The sequence below is a fragment of the Oncorhynchus tshawytscha genome, linkage group LG16, assembly GCF_018296145.1.
Source record: "Oncorhynchus tshawytscha isolate Ot180627B linkage group LG16, Otsh_v2.0, whole genome shotgun sequence".
Lineage (NCBI taxonomy): Eukaryota > Metazoa > Chordata > Actinopteri > Salmoniformes > Salmonidae > Oncorhynchus > Oncorhynchus tshawytscha.
Window position 1 is genome coordinate 20,515,633 of NC_056444.1, and position 17,490 is coordinate 20,533,122.

A 17,490-nucleotide genomic window follows, 5' to 3' on the forward strand; every position below is an offset into this window, starting at 1 on the left:
TCATTGACGGCAGCTCAGCGTTCAACACCATAGTGTCCTCAAAGCTCATCACTAAGCTTAGCTAACATCTCCCTCTGCAACTGGATCCTGGACTTCCTGACGTGCCGCCCCCAGGTGGTAAGGGTAGGTAGCAACACATCTGCCACGCTGATCCTCAACACGGGGGCCCCTCAGAGGTGCATGCTCAGTCCCCTCCTGTACTCCCTGTTCACTCATGACTGCATGGCCAGGCACGACTCCAACACCATCATTAAGGTTTCCGACGACACAACAGTGGTAGGCCTGATCACCGACAATGATGAGACAGCCTATAGGGAGGAGGTCAGACACCTGGCCATGTGGTGCCAGGATAACAACCTCTCCCTCAACATGATCAAGACAAAGGAGATGATGTTGGACTATAGGAAAAGGAGGACCAAGCACGCCCCCATTCTCATCAACAGGGCTGTAATGGAGCAGGTTGAGAGCTTCAAGTACCTTGATGTCCACATCACCGACAAACTATCATGGTCCAAACACACCAAGACAGTCGTGAAGGGCACGACAAAGCCTATTCCCCCTCAGGAGACTGAAAAGATTTGGCATGGGTCCTTAGATCCTCAAAAAGTCGAGAGCATAGTTGAGAGCATCCTGACAGGTTGCATCACGGCCTGGAATGGCAACTGCTCGGCCTCCGACCGCAAGGCACTACAGAGGGTACTGCGTATGGCCCAGTACATCACTGGGGCCAAGCTTCATGCCATCCAGGACCTCTGTACCAGGCGGTGTCAGAGGAAGGCCCTAAATATTGTCAAAGACTCCAGCCACCCCAGTCATAGACTGTTCCCTCTGCTGCCACACAGCAAGCGGTACCGGATTGCCAAGTCTAGGTCCAAAAGGCTTCTTAACAGCTTCTACCCCAAGTGATAAGAATCCTGAACACACTAATCAAATGGCTTCCCAGACTATTTGCATTGTCCACCCTCCCCTCACACTCTTTTACGATGCTGCTACCCTCTGTTTATTATCTATGCATAGTCACTTTAACTCTACCTACACATACTTATTACCTCAATTACCTCGACTAACCGGTGCCCCCACACATTTACTCTGTACCGGTACCCCCTGTATATAGCCTCGCTACCGTTATTTTACTGCTGCTCTTTAATTATTTGTTATTTTTATATTTTACTTATTAACACTTATTTTTCTTAAAACTTCATTGTTGGTTAAGGGCTTGTAAGTAAGCATTTCACTGTAAAGTCTACACCTGTTTTATTGTATTTGGCGCATGTGACAAATACAGTACAATTTGATTTGATTTGATATGGGTATGGGCACGTGTAAAGACATGAGTATTATGTGTCTGATTGTGCATGTCTGCGTTTGAATGTACTCTCGGGTGAATAACCTCTGTGCTGTTGATCTGACACACGGAGTTTCTGAAGACAGCAAACACCATTCAGTTCAACACCAGACCCACTGGCAACCCCACAAGGCCACTGTAACCACCCTGTACTGTTGCATCACACACAGACACACGCACGCTGAAACAATGCTACCTGGGGCGGCAGGTAGCCTAGTTAGACTGTTGGGCTAGTAACCGAAAGCTTGCTAGATCAAATCCCCGAGCTGACAAGGTAAAAATCTGTCGTTCTGCCCCTGAACAAGTCAGTTAACCCACTGTTCCTAGGCTGTCATTGTAAATAAGAATTTGTTCTTAACTGACTTGCCTGCTTTTAAAAAATGCACAAGACCAGGAGAGACCAGGAGAGGAAGCCATTCCAGACTATTGAGAGTTCCCCCTCATTATGTCTTGGCTCAGTATTGCCCTGCCGTCTCTGGCCAAGTGGGTCTGGGCCAGACAAGGTGTTCAACGGGTGTGTGTGTGCTCACCAGTCACAGACTCACATCTGTCTAGTAGGGGGATTCCGGTGTCATTCATTGGGCCTAAATTGGGCCTGACCAGACCAGCGTGGGCTAGGAAGAAGATATCCCTATTTGGTAAAAGACCAAGTCCATGTTATGGCAGGAACAGCTCAAATAAGCAAAGAGAAACAACAGTCCATCATTACTTTAAGACAAGAACTTTGAAAGTTTCTTGAAGTGCAGTCGCAAAAACCATCAAGCGCTTTGATGAAACTGGCTCTCATGAGGACCGCCACAGAAAAGGAAGACCCAGAGTCCCCCAAGACCCAAGTTCATTAGAGTTACCAGCCTCAGAAATTGCAGCCCAAATAAATGCTTCACAGAGTTCAAGTAACAGACACATCTCAACATCAACTGTTCAGAGGAGACTGTGTGAATCAGGCCTTCATGGCCGAATTGCTGCAAAGAAACCACTACTAAAGGACACCAATAAGAAGAAGAGATTTGCTTGGGTCAAGAAACACGAGCAATGGACATTAGACTGGTGAAAATCTGTCCTCTGGTCTGATGAGTCCAACTGCTGTGTCTTTGTGAGACGCAGAGTAAGTGAACGGATGTTCTCCGCATATGTGGTTCCCACCGTGAAGCAATGGAGAAGGAGGTGTGGGGGTGCTTTGCTGGTGACACTGTCTGTGATTTATTTAGAATTCAAGGCACCAGCATGGCTACCACATTATTCTGCAGCGATACACCATCCCATCTGGTTTGCGCTTAGCTCATGTCACGTCTACTCCCGCTCCTCCTCTCTGGCGCTCGTTGTCACAAGTTTACTCATCATTACGCACACCTGCCACGATCGTTACGCACACATGCACTTTATGAGACTCACCTGGACTCCATCACCTTCCTAATTTCCTTCCCTATATCTGTCACTCCCCTTGGTTCTTTCTTCAGGTGTTATTGACTCTGTTTCATGTTTATGCTTTTCATGTTAATTGTTTTGTTCTATGTTCTATTTATTTCATTTGCTTTCCCTGTACTTGCTTCCCGACTCCCAGCATACACGTTATAGAATAACGCCTCACCAAGGGGAAGCAACAGGTATTTTACATTTTTACTGGTGATGTCGGGTACAAGTGCCACTGCCGAAGCAACTGGGGATGCCCCAGCTGGCTCGGCAGGCTTCCTATGCCTCAGCCGGCTCGTCAGGCTCCCATACCTCCAAGAAGGAGAGTGATTGAGTGCTGCATCAGAATACCTGGCCTCCACAATCACCCAACCTCAACCCAATTGAGATGGTTTGGGATGAGTTGGACTGCAGAGTGAAGGAAAAGCAGCCAACAAGTGCTCAACGTATGCCTGAACTCATTCAAGACTGTTGGAAAAGCATTCCAGGTGAAGCTGGTTGAGAGAATGCCTAAAGTGTGTAAAGCTTTCATCAAGGCAGAGTGTGGCTACTTTGAAGAATCAAACATATATATAATATATGTTGATTTGTTTAACACTTTTTTTGTTGTTGGTTACTACATGATTCCATATGTGTTATGTAATAGTTCTGATGTCTTCACTATTATTCTACAATTGTAAAAAATAAAGAAAAATCCCTGAATGCGTAGGTGTGTCCAAACTTTTGACTGGGACTATATATATATATATATATATATCTATCCTTTTTCAATCTTGTCTCATCGCTGCAACTCCCCAACGGGCTCGGGAGGCAAAGGTCGAGTCATGTGTCCTTTGAAACATGACCAATCAAACCACGCTTCTTAACACCCGCCTGCTTAACTCGGAAACCAGCCACACCAAAGTGTCAGAAGAAACACTGTTCAACTGACAATCAAGGTCAGCCTGCAGTCACCCGGCCCACCACAAGGAGTCGGTAGAGCACAATGAGCCAAGTAAAGCCCCAATCAAACACTCCCCTAACCCAGACGATGCTGGGCCAATTGTGAGTCACCTCATGGGTCTCCCGGTCGCTACAGCCTGGGATCAAACCCGGATCTGTAGTAATGCCTCAAGCACTGGGATGCAGTGTCTTAGACCGCTGCGCCACTCGGGAGGCCCATGCCTAGCCTACTTTTATTGTAATATTGTTTTACTATTTTAATTTGTGTAATTTTAGAAAACGTATTGTGCTTTTATCGTTCTGCCCTTGTATTATTTTATTTGTTAAGCACTTTGAAATACATCCCCTGTAAGAAATGTGCTCTATAAATATAGTTTGATTGAACCACAAAAACTCAACAATAAGCCTCCTACAACAGCATGAAAATAGCAGGGTAGGATCAGAGAAACAGAACGCTTGATAAAGCCACAATATACTACTGTACTACCGTACAGTTGTTGTTGTGTTCAAGTAAACGGAGGACTTTGATTTTATTTTGTAAAAACATTCTACGAGCTGGGTGTGATTTCACAATTGACCCTGTGGAGGTGTCCCTACGTTTAGAGACAACTCTGTTCACAGAAAACGACGTGCGCTGCAGCCGGGCTGAGGGCGGGTCCAAGTTTTTAGAAACTGGTGATTTCTCTGAGTTTGCCCGCAGTTGCAGTCCAGAGGTGAACTGCAGCCCATGTTCCTTGCAGCATTCCAACATAATTTATTTTGAGATTTTCTATCAATATTGACATTGCTGCCAACTGAGTGCATGTGGGTGGTAGAGGGACAGAGCACGGATAGATAGTTTTTTGTTTTCGTCAACGGCGCCCTCTCTCTACTCAGACCGGCTGAGGATGGACGGGAACAGAACCATCGACCCGAGCTGCAGGGACAGACCTCCCGTGGCCATCGACATCATTTCCCGTGAGTTGAACCGCTCGAATAGGCCTATGTTTTCTATAGACGTCTTCTTTATACTAGGCTATCGATAACTTTTCAACTGTTCTGGGACAAGTGCCGTTATTTTCTCTTCAATCTGCCAGTGGTTAGGCCTACTCATAACGTAAACATGCATTGCCACCCATGTCACTGGGCTATTAAACACACATTTAGGTAAGGTAGAATTTTAGGTGACATTAATACAGATTGAGCTGTTTATTAATTCAATCACCATTGAGACTGTTGGAGTTTGGAGAGATTAGCCTAACCTTTTTCAAATCGAATAATCCCATTAATCCAATAAAATAATTTAAATCTGACAGGCAGGGACTTGTTTATGATTTTTTTTAAACTCTCCTGTGCCTGCTGATTTCAAACTGCTGTTATAATGTAGAATTAACATACCAGTAGGGTTTTTAGGGTGAGGGCCAACAGTTCTATATTGTACACCATCACCTGAGCTCTGAATCTGTGTGTGTGTGTGTGTGTGTGTGTGTGTGTGTGTGTGTTGGAAATGAGGGTGTGTTTGCCTCCTTAATGGTTAAGTTGTGGTAAACTAAGCTGAAGTGAAGAAGCAATGATTTCACAACACTGCATCAAAACATCTGTTACTGGCATCTGTAACATTGCAGGGGCAGGGGGATAGTTAACGTCCTACATTTTGCCATGGGGCAAAGAGAGACGTGCATTTAAAAAAAAAAGCTAATCTCATGGTATTCTACACATTTTGCCATGAGGCTGAGAGGAAAATGTGCAGTTCTATAGCTATTTTAAAGCTCAAATATACATGTGTTGACTGATGAACACAGTACAAATGAAGTAGGCAGTGGCATGGTGCTTTTAGCCAGTGATATGCCTCAATGTGGTCATATTCCTGGCTTATTGGTGGTGTGGCTTTCAGTTAGTTATTTTTGGCCACCCATCCCATGAGATTGAAAGTCATTCCAGTGCACTTCTTGCTATGAATTCTATCTGATAGTGTTTGCATGTTTAGGTATGTCGATTTTTGATTATGGGGATATTATCTATATGCATGCAGCACTAGATGCTGTTTTCAATTGTGCCCTTAGGTTTCTGACTGGTGATGGTTATAGAACTCGCCATTGTGTTTTGTATCTATTTGTATGTAAGGAGAGAGCAGCATTCCCTTGTTTATCTACATAGCACACTCATGTAGAAACTTCCTATGTATCTATCATCATGAATGCAATTTAGGTAAAAAGACAAATGTCCCATTTGGAACACTGACAAGTAGAGAGCATTTTTTCTTTTTTCTTCTCAATCATTTTGGGGTGAGGGCCTCCGCGGCTGCCCTCATCTCACTCCCCCATTCTTCTCTAATCATGTCCTTATGTGTCTGTCTATGCCTGTTACACAAATCAAGTTGCTCTTCCCAGAAATCAGAGCAAGGACTTTCTTTCCCCACATCCATAACACATGGCTTTGTCTGCTGACACGTGTGTTGTGTAGAAGTGTATTTGTGTATGTGTTAGTGCAGTCTTAGTTTGTGTTTGCATGTGTGAGTTAGTTACTCAGTCTTTGGCAGAAGGGCTTTGTGCTGTTTTCCAACTTTTTTTTTTCTTTACTACTTGTCTTGATTTCACATAAACACCCTTGTTTTCCAGAAAACAACTATTTCTCTTTCGCTGAAATTGACACATCTCTTCAATTATATGCTTTTTTTGGAACTGGGAGGTCAGAAATGAGCTCCAGAGAAAATGGTAAAATGAATCACCAAGCCCCTAGATGAGGCCTGTGTATTGTCCCTAAAGCTGGACAGGTCCTTTAGCTTTGTGGGCTCCCTCCTATTGCTTTCATCACTCTGTTTTATTGTATCACCAGTGTAGGTGAAGAGAGGACACCAGGAAAGGAAGCTACTTTAGACTGTTGCCACTCTATAGTCCTTTGCTCTGTCTTTTTTGTTGTTAATTCTTTCCAACGTGTCAAGTTATCTTTTTGTTTTATCAGGATTTGGTTGGGTCTAATTGTGTTGCTGTCCTGGGGCTCTGTTTGTGTTTGTGAACAGAGTCCCAGGACCAGCTTGCCCAGGGAACTCTTCTCCAGGTTCATCTCTCTGTAGGTGATGGCTTTGTTGTGGAAGATTTGAGAATCGCTTCTTTTTAGGTAGTTGTAGAATTTAACAGTTCTTTTTGGGATTTTGGTCATCTCTCTCGTTTTCACACCTCTCTCTTGTTTTCACACCTCTCTCTTGTTTTCACACCTCTCTCTTGTTTTCACACCTCTCTCTTGTTTTCACACCTCTCTCTTGTTTTCACACCTCTCTCTTGTTTTCACACCTCTCTCTTGTTTTCACACCTCTCTCTTGTTTTCACACCTCTCTCTTGTTTTCACACCTCTCTTGTTTTCACACCTCTCTCTTGTTTTCACACCTCTCTTTTGTTTTCACACCTCTCTTTGTTTTCACACCTCTCTCTTGTTTTCACACCTCTCTCTTGTTTTCACACCTCTCTCTTGTTTTCACACCTCTCTCTTGTTTTCACACCTCTCTCTTGTTTTCTCTCTTGTTTTCACACCTCTCTCTTGTTTTCACACCTCTCTCTTGTTTTCACACCTCTCTCTTGTTTTCACACCTCTCTCTTGTTTTCACACCTCTCTTGTTTTCACACCTCTCTTTGTTTTCACACCTCTCTTGTTTTCACACCTCTCTTGTTTTCACACCTCTCTTGTTTTCACACCTCTCTTGTTTTCACACCTCTCTCTCTTGTTTTCACACCTCTCTCTCTTGTTTTCCACCTCTCTCTTCTTGTTTTCACACCTCTCTCTCTCTCTTGTTTTACACCTCTCTCTTGTTTTCACACCCCTCTCTCTCTCTTGTTTTCACACCTCTCTCTTGTTTTCACACCCTCTCTCTCTCTTGTTTTCACACCTCTCTCTTGTTTTCACACTCTCTCTTGTTTTCACACCTCACTCTCTCTTGTTTTCACACCTCTCTCTCTCTCTTGTTTTCACACCTCTCTCTCTCTTGTTTTCACACCTCTCTCTCTCTCGTTTTCACACCTCTCTCTCTCTCTTGTTTTCACACCTCTCTCTTGTTTTCACACCTCTCTCTCTTGTTTTCACACCTCTCTCTCTCGTTTTCACACCCCTCTCTCTCTCTCGTTTTCACACCTCTCTCTCTCTTGTTTTCACACCTCTCTCTCTCTCTCTCTTGTTTTCACACTCTCTCTCTCTTGTTTTCACACCTCTCTCTTGTTTTCACACCTCTCTCTCTCTTGTTTTCACACCTCTCTCTCTCTTGTTTTACCACCTCTCTCTTGTTTTCACACCTCTCTCTCTCTCTTGTTTTCACACCTCTCTTTGTTTTCACACCTCTCTCTCTCTCTTGTTTTCACACCTCTCTCTTGTTTTCACACCTCTCTCTTGTTTTCACACCTCTCTCTCTCTCTCTCGTTTTCACACCTCTCTCTCTCTCTCTTGTTTTCACACCTCTCTCTCTCTCTCTTGTTTTCACACCTCTCTCTCTCTCTCTTGTTTTCACACCTCTCTCTTGTTTTCACACCTCTCTCTTGTTTTCACACCTCTCTCTCTCTCTCTCGTTTTCACACCTCTCTCTCTCTCTCTGTTTTCACACCTCTCTCTCTCTCTTGTTTTCACACCTCTCTCTCTCTTGTTTTCACACCTCTCTCTCTCTTGTTTTCACACCTCTCTCTCTCTCTTGTTTCACACCTCTCTCTCTCTTTGTTTTCACACCTCTCTCTTGTTTTCACACCTCTCTCTCTCTTGTTTTCACACCCCTCTCTCTCTCTTGTTTTCACACCCCTCTCTCTCTCTTGTTTTCACACCCATCTCTCTCTCTCTCGTTTTCACACCCCCTCTCTCTCTCTCTCTTTTTCACACCCCTCTCTCTCTCTCTCTCGTTTTCACACCCCTCTCTCTCTCTCTCTCGTTTTTACACCCCCTCTCTCTCTCTCTCTCTCTCTCTCTCTCGTTTTCACACCTCTCTCTCTCTCTCTCTCTCGTTTTCACACCTCTCTCTCTCTCTCTCGTTTTCACACCTCTCTCTCTCTCTCTCTCTCTCTCGTTTTCACACCTCTCTCTCTCTCTCTCTCTCTCTCTCGTTTTCACACTCTCTCTCTCTCTCTCTCTCTCTCTCGTTTTCACACCTCTCTCTCGTTTTCACACCCCTCTCTCTCTCTCTCGTTTTCACACCCATCTCTCTCTCTCTCGTTTTCACACCCCCCTCTCTCTCTCTCTCGTTTTCACACCCCTCTCTCTCTCTCTCTCGTTTTCACACCCCTCTCTCTCTCTCTCGTTTTCACACCCCCCTCTCTCTCTCTCTCTCTCTCTCTCTCTCTCGTTTTCACACCTCTCTCTCTCTCTCTCTCTCTCGTTTTCACACCTCTCTCTCTCTCTCGTTTTCACACCTCTCTCTCTCTCTCTCTCTCTCTCTCGTTTTCACACCTCTCTCTCTCTCTCTCTCTCTCTCTCGTTTTCACACTCTCTCTCTCTCTCTCTCTCTCTCTCTCGTTTTCACACCTCTCTCTCGTTTTCACACCTCTCTCTCTCTCTCTCTCTCTCTCTCGTTTTCACACCTCTCTCTCTCTCTCTCTCTCTCTCGTTTTCACACCTCTCTTTCAAATTCAAGCTGCTTTATTTGCATGAAAAACATTGTGTCAATATTGCCAAAGCAACAATGTATACAATATACATTGTAACAAAAATATAAATGATAGCAAATAATAATATAAAATGGTAGTAAATAATAATACAAAATTAAATATAATAATAATAACAATAAAATGGTAACAGTCAATAGTAGAAATGCAATAAATATAAAATCAAATTATGGAAAATGAAACTATAACTAACTTATAACTAAATAACGGTCATCTTTTTCTTTATATCAGTACTACAACTACAATCATCATTACTACGACTACTACTACCATCACTAAACTGTTATCACTACCATTACCACCCATATTTGGAATGATAAACATGAATAATTAAAGTAATAACAATAATAGTAATAATAAGTAAGTTACTGTTTACTATGCAGATGTTATTATTCAGTGTCCCTCAGGCTATGGCAGGAAAATACATATTTGGCTGCAAGAGGAGCCATTGCTCCTTCGCCCATGAGTATTCTTAGTTTTTCCTCTGGGTTCAATTTGTAAAAATGTGGAATAAATTTTGTAATTTCTGTGAATAATGAATCTCTTTGTGAGGAATATTTATCACAGTAAAGGAGAAAGTGCATCTCTGTCTCTACCTCCCCTGTCATGCAGTGACCACATACACGCTCCTCTTTGGGTAGCCATGTCTTTTTATGTCTGCCGGTTTCTATTGCCAATCGGTGGTCACTCAGCCTGTACTTGGTAAGGATCTGTCTCTGCTTCGTATCTCTGACAGAGGAGAGATAATCAGCCAATTCATATTCTGTGTTTAGGGTCAGATAGCAATTTAGTCGGCTTTGGGATTTTGTTTCGTTTTTCCAGTATTGTAAATATGATTCCATTGACTGGTTCATGATTTTGCTTATTGGAATTCTTTCTTTTGAAGCAGTGCTGGTGTCAGCTTGGTTGGTGAGGTCCAACACCAGCTGACTGAGAGGGCTCGTTTCTGGGCTCAGCTCTTGGGTTTGAAGTGCTTTAAATTGCAGACTCGAATTTGGACTTGAATTTAGATGTAGCCAAAATGTTTATGATCTTTTCTGTATTTTCATTATTACTGGAAAACGGCCCAATTCTGCCCTACATGCATTAGTTGGTGTATTTCTCTGGACTTGTAGGATTTTCCGACAGAATTCTGCATGTAGGGCTTCAATTGGATGTTTGTCCCACATTTTAAAATCCAGTTTATTGATTGGCCCCCAAACCTCACTTCCATAAAGTGCTATTGGTAGGATTACACTGTCAAATATTTTAGTCCAAATTTTAATTGGGATGTTGATTTTGAATAATTTCATTTTTATTGCATACATTGCTCTGCGGGCTTTTTCTTTGAGTGCATTCACTGCCATATTAAAGTTTCCCGATGCAGATATGGTCAGACCAAGGTAGGTGTAATTTTTTGTGTGTTCAATTAAGGTGTTGTTCAGGGTGAATTTACATTTGTGTTTCTGACATCTGGGTTTTTTTTGGAAAATCATGATTTTAGTTTTTTGGAAATTTACTGCCAGGGCCCAATTATGGCAATATTGCTCCAGAATATTAATGTTTTTTTGAAGACCTTCTTTGGTTGGTGATAGAAGTACCAAGTCATGAGCATATAGCAGGTATTTCACCTCTGTGTCAAATAGTGTGAGTCCTGGGGCTGGAGATTGGTCCAACATGTCTGCTAATTCATTGATATAAATGTTGAAAAGATTTGGACTCAAATTGCAGCCTTGTCTCACACCTCGACATTGTGAAAAAAAATTCTGTTCTTTGGTTTTTGATTTTTATTGCACACTTGTTTTCTGTGTACATACATTTTATTAAGTCATACACCTTACCACCAAGCCCACTTTGTAGAATTTTGTAGAATAGCCCTTCGTGCCAAATCGAATCAAATGCTTTTTTAAAGTCAATAAAGCAAGCAAAGATTTTGCCCTCTTTTTTTTTGGTGGACGTGTTTATTAATTAGTGTGTGTAAGGTGTATATATGGTCAGTAGTGCGATGGTTAGGAAGAAAGCCAATTTGACATTTACTTATTACATTTTTTTCTTGAAGAAAGGTTTGAATTCTTGAATTCAAAATGCTAGAGAAAATCTTTCCCAAGTTACTGTTTACGCAAATTCCCCTGTAATTATTGGGGTCTGATTTGTCTCCACTTTTGTGGATAGGGAGATGAGCCCCTGGTTCCAGACATCAGGGAAGCAGCCAGAAGTTAACACCATGTTGAACAATTTAAGCACAGCATTTTGCAACTCAGGTGTGCTGTGTTTCAGCATTTCATTTCTGATGTTGTCTACACCACAAGCCTTCTTTGATTTAATAGATTTTAGCTTTTCATTTAGTTCTTGTTGTGTTATTGGGTAATCTAATGGATTTTGGTTGTTTTTAATGACTGATTCAAGGATGTTCAATTTTTCTTTAATTTCTAATTGGTTCTGTTGTAAGTCTTTTTGTGGGATGTTTTTGTATAGATTATCAAAATAAGTTTTCCAAATTCCTACATCTTGTATGGCTAATTCTTGTGGCTTTGTTGTGCTTAAATTGTTCCACATGTCCCAGAACTGATTTTGGTCAATTGCGTTTTCAATTTCATCAAGTGTCTTGTTGGTATAATTCAATTTCTTGCATTTCAGTGTTTGTTTATACTGTTTCAGAGTTTCAAAGTATTCATATCGTAGCTCTGGGTTGTTTTGCTGCTTATGTTTTTTGTTTGACATTTGTCTTAGGTGTTTTCTAATTGTTTTACATTCATTATCAAACCATTTGTCAGAAACATTTTGATTTTTGCTTCTGATGTTGCATTGCTTTGGTTTTCTCAAATTTGCTTTTGATGCTGCTTTTTGGAATATGCAGTTGATGTTTTGGGTAGCTGAATTGACACCATCTTTATTGTTTTGGTACTGTGAGTTATTGAAAAACTGTATAGAGTTCATCATTTCATTTGAGTTCAATGTTTCAATGAATGTCTCTGCACTGTTTGGAGCCCATCTGTACAATTGGTTCTCTCTCTCTCTCTCGCTCGTTTTCACACCTCTCTCTCTCTCTCTCGCTCGCTCGTTTTCACACCTCTCTCTCTCGTTTTCACACCTCTCTCTCCCTCTGTCTCTCTCGTTTTCACACCTCTCTCTCTCTCTCTCTCTCGTTTTCACACCTCGTTTTCACACCTCTCTCTCTCTCTCTCTCGTTTTCACACCTCTCTCTCTCGTTTTCACACCTCTCTCTCTCTCTCTCTCTCTCTCTCGTTTTCACACCTCTCTCTCGTTTTCACACCTCTCTCTCTCGTTTTCACACCTCTCTCTCTCTCTCTCTCTCGTTTTTTCACACCTCTCTCTCGTTTTCACACCTCTCTCTCTCGTTTTCACACCTCTCTCTCTCTCTTTGTCTCATATTTTCACACCTCTCTCTTTTTCACACCTCTCTCTCGTTTTCACACCTCTCTCTCGTTTTCACACCTCTCTCTCGTTTTCACACCTCTCTCTCGTTTTCACACCTCTCGTTTTCACACCTCTCTCTCGTTTTCACACCTCTCTCTCTCGTTTTCACACCTCTCTCTCTCTCTCTCTCTCTCTCGTTTTCACACCTCTCTCTCTCGTTTTCACACCTCTCTCTCTCATTTTCACACCTCTCTCTCGTTTTCACACCTCTCTCTCGTTTTCACACCTTTCTCTCTCTCTCTCTCTCTCTCTCGTTTTCACACCTCTCTCTCGTTTTCACACCTCTCTCTCTCGTTTTCACACCTCTCTCTCTCTATCTGTCTCTCATATTTTCACACCTCACTCTCTCTATTCTCTCTCTCTCTGTCCTTAGAGTTGGACATATTTGGTATCATCCTGTACTCTGTGCTGACCTTCATGGCAGTGGTGTCCATGCTGGTCTACATAGAGGAGTGTTGGTACATCTACCGGAAGGTTCCCTCCCACAAGAAGAGTGCCATCATCTGGGTCAACGGGGCAGCGCCGGTAAGAACATACCGATTTATCAGGAGGCTTTAAAGGTGCAATCTGGTACTTACTACTTTCATGTCCTCTCTGTGACAACTCATTGTGCTACAGTACAAAGACATGCGGCCAAAAAACAAAAGTTTTGTGAACTTGTGACCCATCAACCAAATGTATTTATAAAGCCCTTTTTACATCAGCCGATGTCACAAAGTGCTGTAGGGAAACCCAGCCTAAAACCCCCTAGAAAGGCCAGAACCTAGGAACAAACCTAGGGAAGAACCAGGCTATGAGGGGTGGCCAGTCCTCTTCTGGCTGTGCCAGGTGGAGGTTATAACAGAACATGGCCAAAATGTTCAAACGTTCATAGATGACCAGCAGGGTCAGATGATGATGATGATGATGATGATGATGATGATGATGATGATGATGATGATGATGATGATGATGATAATCATCATCATCATCACAGTGGATGTAGAGGGTGCAACAGGTCAGCACCTCAGGAGTAAATGTCAGATGGCTTTTCATAGCTGATCATTCGGAGTTAGACAGCAGGTGCAGTAGAGAGAGAGTCCAAAACAGCAGGTCCGGGACAAGGTAGCACGTCCAGTGAACAGGTCCCATCCTGTCCATTTACTAGGAAATTCTAGGGCAGTAGCACGTTTAGGAAGGATGCATTGGTAAAGCATCCAGACTAAGTCTGTATGTCTGTGTGTGTCAGGTGATCGCCACCATGTCCTGTCTGGGGATGTGGATTCCCCGAGCCACCATGTTCACTGACATGACCTCTGCCTGGTATGTCACTCATTCTTCGCTCCTTTTCTCTTCTCTCTTTCCTTCTGTCTTTCGCTTTCTTTACATATCAGTTTCTCTTTCTTGAAATATCCTCTTTCCTTTCCTCTCCTCCACCTTCCTTCTCTCCCAGTGTCTGTTTGTGTGTGGCTCCGGGCTTCTCTGGATCTCAGACCCCTGCTGTGACAGGCAGGAAACTATGTAGGAAGACACACACTGTGTCAGCAAAACATACAGAGCGATACTAAAAACACTATTACAATATTGAGTGTGTAAATCCATGCTTGTGTAGTTCTTTCCAAACCCATCTCTCCCTCTGTCCATCTTTTATTCCCTCCTTCCCTTGTTGTATATTTGTGGTGTGGGTGTGTAATGTGTGTCTGTCTCCGCAGCTATTTTGCGATCGTAGTGTTTAAGTTCCTGGTGCTGATGATTGAGGAAGTGGGGGGTGACGAGGCGTTTCTACGGCGAGCAGGGAAAAACAAACTGAGGATCAGTACTGGTCCCTGTTGTTGCTGCTGTCCCTGTCTACCCCATGTTAACATCACACGGTAACACATGCATACACAAACACGTACTCACACACACACACACTGTTTAGGATCAAATGTACTTCATAGCAAGACCTGTTTCTTAGTTGCGTCAGAGTCCAGCTACTAGATTAGTAGTAAAACAGTAAAACAGTGGATTTGTAAAGGATCTGGCAGGTTGAATGTGCCCCTGGCCACTCACTCTGGCTCTGTATGGGCCCCTCCATGTCTCACAGCACATCTGACAACATTATCACTCCAAGTATACCACCTACTGGTCATTATCACCTATAGGCATGGCCTATAACAACATTATCACTCCAAGTATACCACCTACTGGTCATTGTCCCCTATAGGCATGGCCTATAACAACGTTTAAAAATATGTACAAATTAATTATTATTTTCCATTTTAAATATTTGTTGAATGTTTTCCTCTGGTTTTCCCCAGACGGAGTCTGTTCCTGCTGAAGTTGGGATCGTTCCAGTTTGCCGTGCTAAAGATCGCCTTCACCATACTATCAATCATCCTTTGGACCAATGGCAACTTCGACATCGCAGATGTGAGTGTGGGGTGTCAACACACACACAAACAAAATTGGGCTTCAAAAGAAGAGAACACATTCTCAATACAAACACTCCCAACACTGTGCGTGTGTGTGTTCCAGATGGCGATAACGGGAGCAGCCATCTGGATCAACCCAGGTGTGGGGGTCCTGACCATCATAGCACTGTGGCCTGTAGCCATCATGTTCATGCACCTCAGGATCACACTGCGCAGCCTCAAGATCATCCCCAAATATGCCATGTACCAGGTAAGATTACACACATGCCATGTAAATGAACCAATCTGAGGAAAGATATACAGTAAGGCCTCCTCAACCAATCAGAGGTCAGTTAATTAATTCCCTGAAATGACAACAGTTTCAGCAAATGATAACTTGTGTTTACTTGTTTACTTCTGCAGAGTGTTGTCCTTTTTTGTGTTTACCTATGTTATGTTGTTGGGTTTTTACCCATGATGCTGTGTGTGTAGCTGGTGCTGGTGCTGAGTCAGCTCCAGTCGGCCATCATCAACATCCTGGCTATGAACGGAACCATCGCCTGCACGCCACCATACTCCTCACAGGCCAGGGGATATTGTGAGTCTTATCTCCATCCATCCCTTCATCACTATATACCTTATTACACACAAACTCTACTGCTCTCAGGCAAGCACATAACTTAAGTGACATATCCTCTCTTTCTCGCTCTCTTTCTTTCTCTTTTTCTCTTTCTTTCTCTCTTTCTCTTTTTTTCTCTCTCTTTCTCTTTCTCTTTCTTTCTCTTTCTCTCTTTCTCTTTTCTCTTTCTCTTTTTTTCTCTTTCTCTTTTTTTCTCTTTCTCTTTTTTTCTCTTTCTTTCTCTTTTTCTTTCTTTCTCTTTTTCTCTTTCTTTCTTTCTCTCTCTGTGTGTAGTGATGAGTCAACAGTTGTTGATCCTGGAGATGTTCATCATCACCTTGGTAACCCGCCTGTTGTACCGCCGCCAGTATGACCCACTCCCTGACGACGAGAATGACGATGAACACACCAAGATGGTTATACCGGCCGATAAATCTGACATAGCGTGAGGGCAAGAGAGACTGTATCTGTGCATGTATTAGAGACAAAGTGTGCGTGTGGTTTTGTTAGAAAGACTGTGTGTTCAAGAGAAAGAGTATGTGTGTATGTTATGTTACACAGGTCTGCAGTAAGAATTTAATCAGTCATGGCATTTTCTGGGTGAGCAATGCTGTTAAAATGAATCAGAAGTCATAATCCCTCAGCCAGTGTGTTTGGAAAGTGTTGCTATTATGTAACTGTAATCTAAGAATTATTTCAGAAATGTATTTTTCCTCAGAAGTTGTATCTTTTGCCATAGCCTTGTTGAACATTATAGTGTATTATCATGAGCCATTTATAATATATACATTTTGAAACATTTGCTCTAAAGATTTGTTTTTGCATTTGTTTTTTCATAGGCATGCATACAAATGTATTTGTAAATAAGAACCCTGTATTCATTGTAGTTGCAAACTTGCTCCACTGGGTGGCCGTATGAACCAATGGGTCCGCCTGCCAGTGACACTGAGCAGTGGCCTACATTGATAAGATTTGGATAAGGTCATTCTATCATGATCAACACAGACACACCTCTTTATTCTCTCGTCTTTAGACCTTCATCTTGTGGAATGTGCGTTATCACAACCCAGATACACTCTGCAGATCAGGTTTAGAAGTAGTACTTAAAATACTTCTTTTTTTGGGGTGGGGGGTGGTATCTGTACTTTACTTTATTTATATTTTTGAGTAGTTTTACTTCACCACATTCCTGAAGAAAATGTACTCCATACATTTCCCATGACAACCAAAAGTACTTGTTACATTTTGAATGCTAAGCAGGACAGGAACATTGTCAAATGCATGCACTTAACAAGAGAACACTGGTCACCTCTACTGCCTCAGGCCTGTCTGACTCACTAAACACAATTGCATCTTTTGTAAATAATGTGTTGGAGTGTGCCTTGCAATACATACATTTTAAAAACATGAAAATGGTGCCTTCTACTTTGCTTAAAATACTTACTTTGAAAGGATTTATAATTTTGATACTTAAGTATATTTTAGCTATTACATTTACTTAAGTATATTTAAAACCAAAAACTTTTAGACTTTTACTCGAGTCGTATTTTACTGGGTGACTTTCACTTTAACTTGAGTAATTTTCTATTAAGGTATCTATACTTTTACTCAAGTATGAAAATTGGGTACTGTATCCACAGGTGTTCTATGTACGCTAGTTGTGTTGCTGATCTGTTGCCCTCTCCATGACTTATTCAAGGTTAGCTGACGTTTATGATCGGCTATACACACAAAAACTGGATCAGTTACATGCGTGTTGGCATCTGTTATCAAGGA

At 42.3% G+C, this 17,490-nt stretch overlaps 1 protein-coding gene across 1 annotated transcript; it reads left to right on the top strand.

Moving 5' to 3' along the window:
- Positions 1–4,354: 4,354 nt before the first annotated feature.
- On the top strand, positions 4,355–16,524 carry slc51a (solute carrier family 51 subunit alpha). The gene is made up of 8 exons (XM_024403222.2): positions 4,355–4,654; positions 13,097–13,248; positions 13,952–14,025; positions 14,415–14,573; positions 15,003–15,114; positions 15,220–15,366; positions 15,588–15,693; positions 16,009–16,524. The coding sequence occupies exons 1-8, from the start codon at positions 4,585–4,587 to the stop codon at positions 16,161–16,163; spliced, it is 975 nt and encodes a 324-aa protein (XP_024258990.1). The 5' UTR covers positions 4,355–4,584; the 3' UTR covers positions 16,164–16,524.
- The last annotated feature ends 966 nt before the right edge of the window (positions 16,525–17,490 follow it).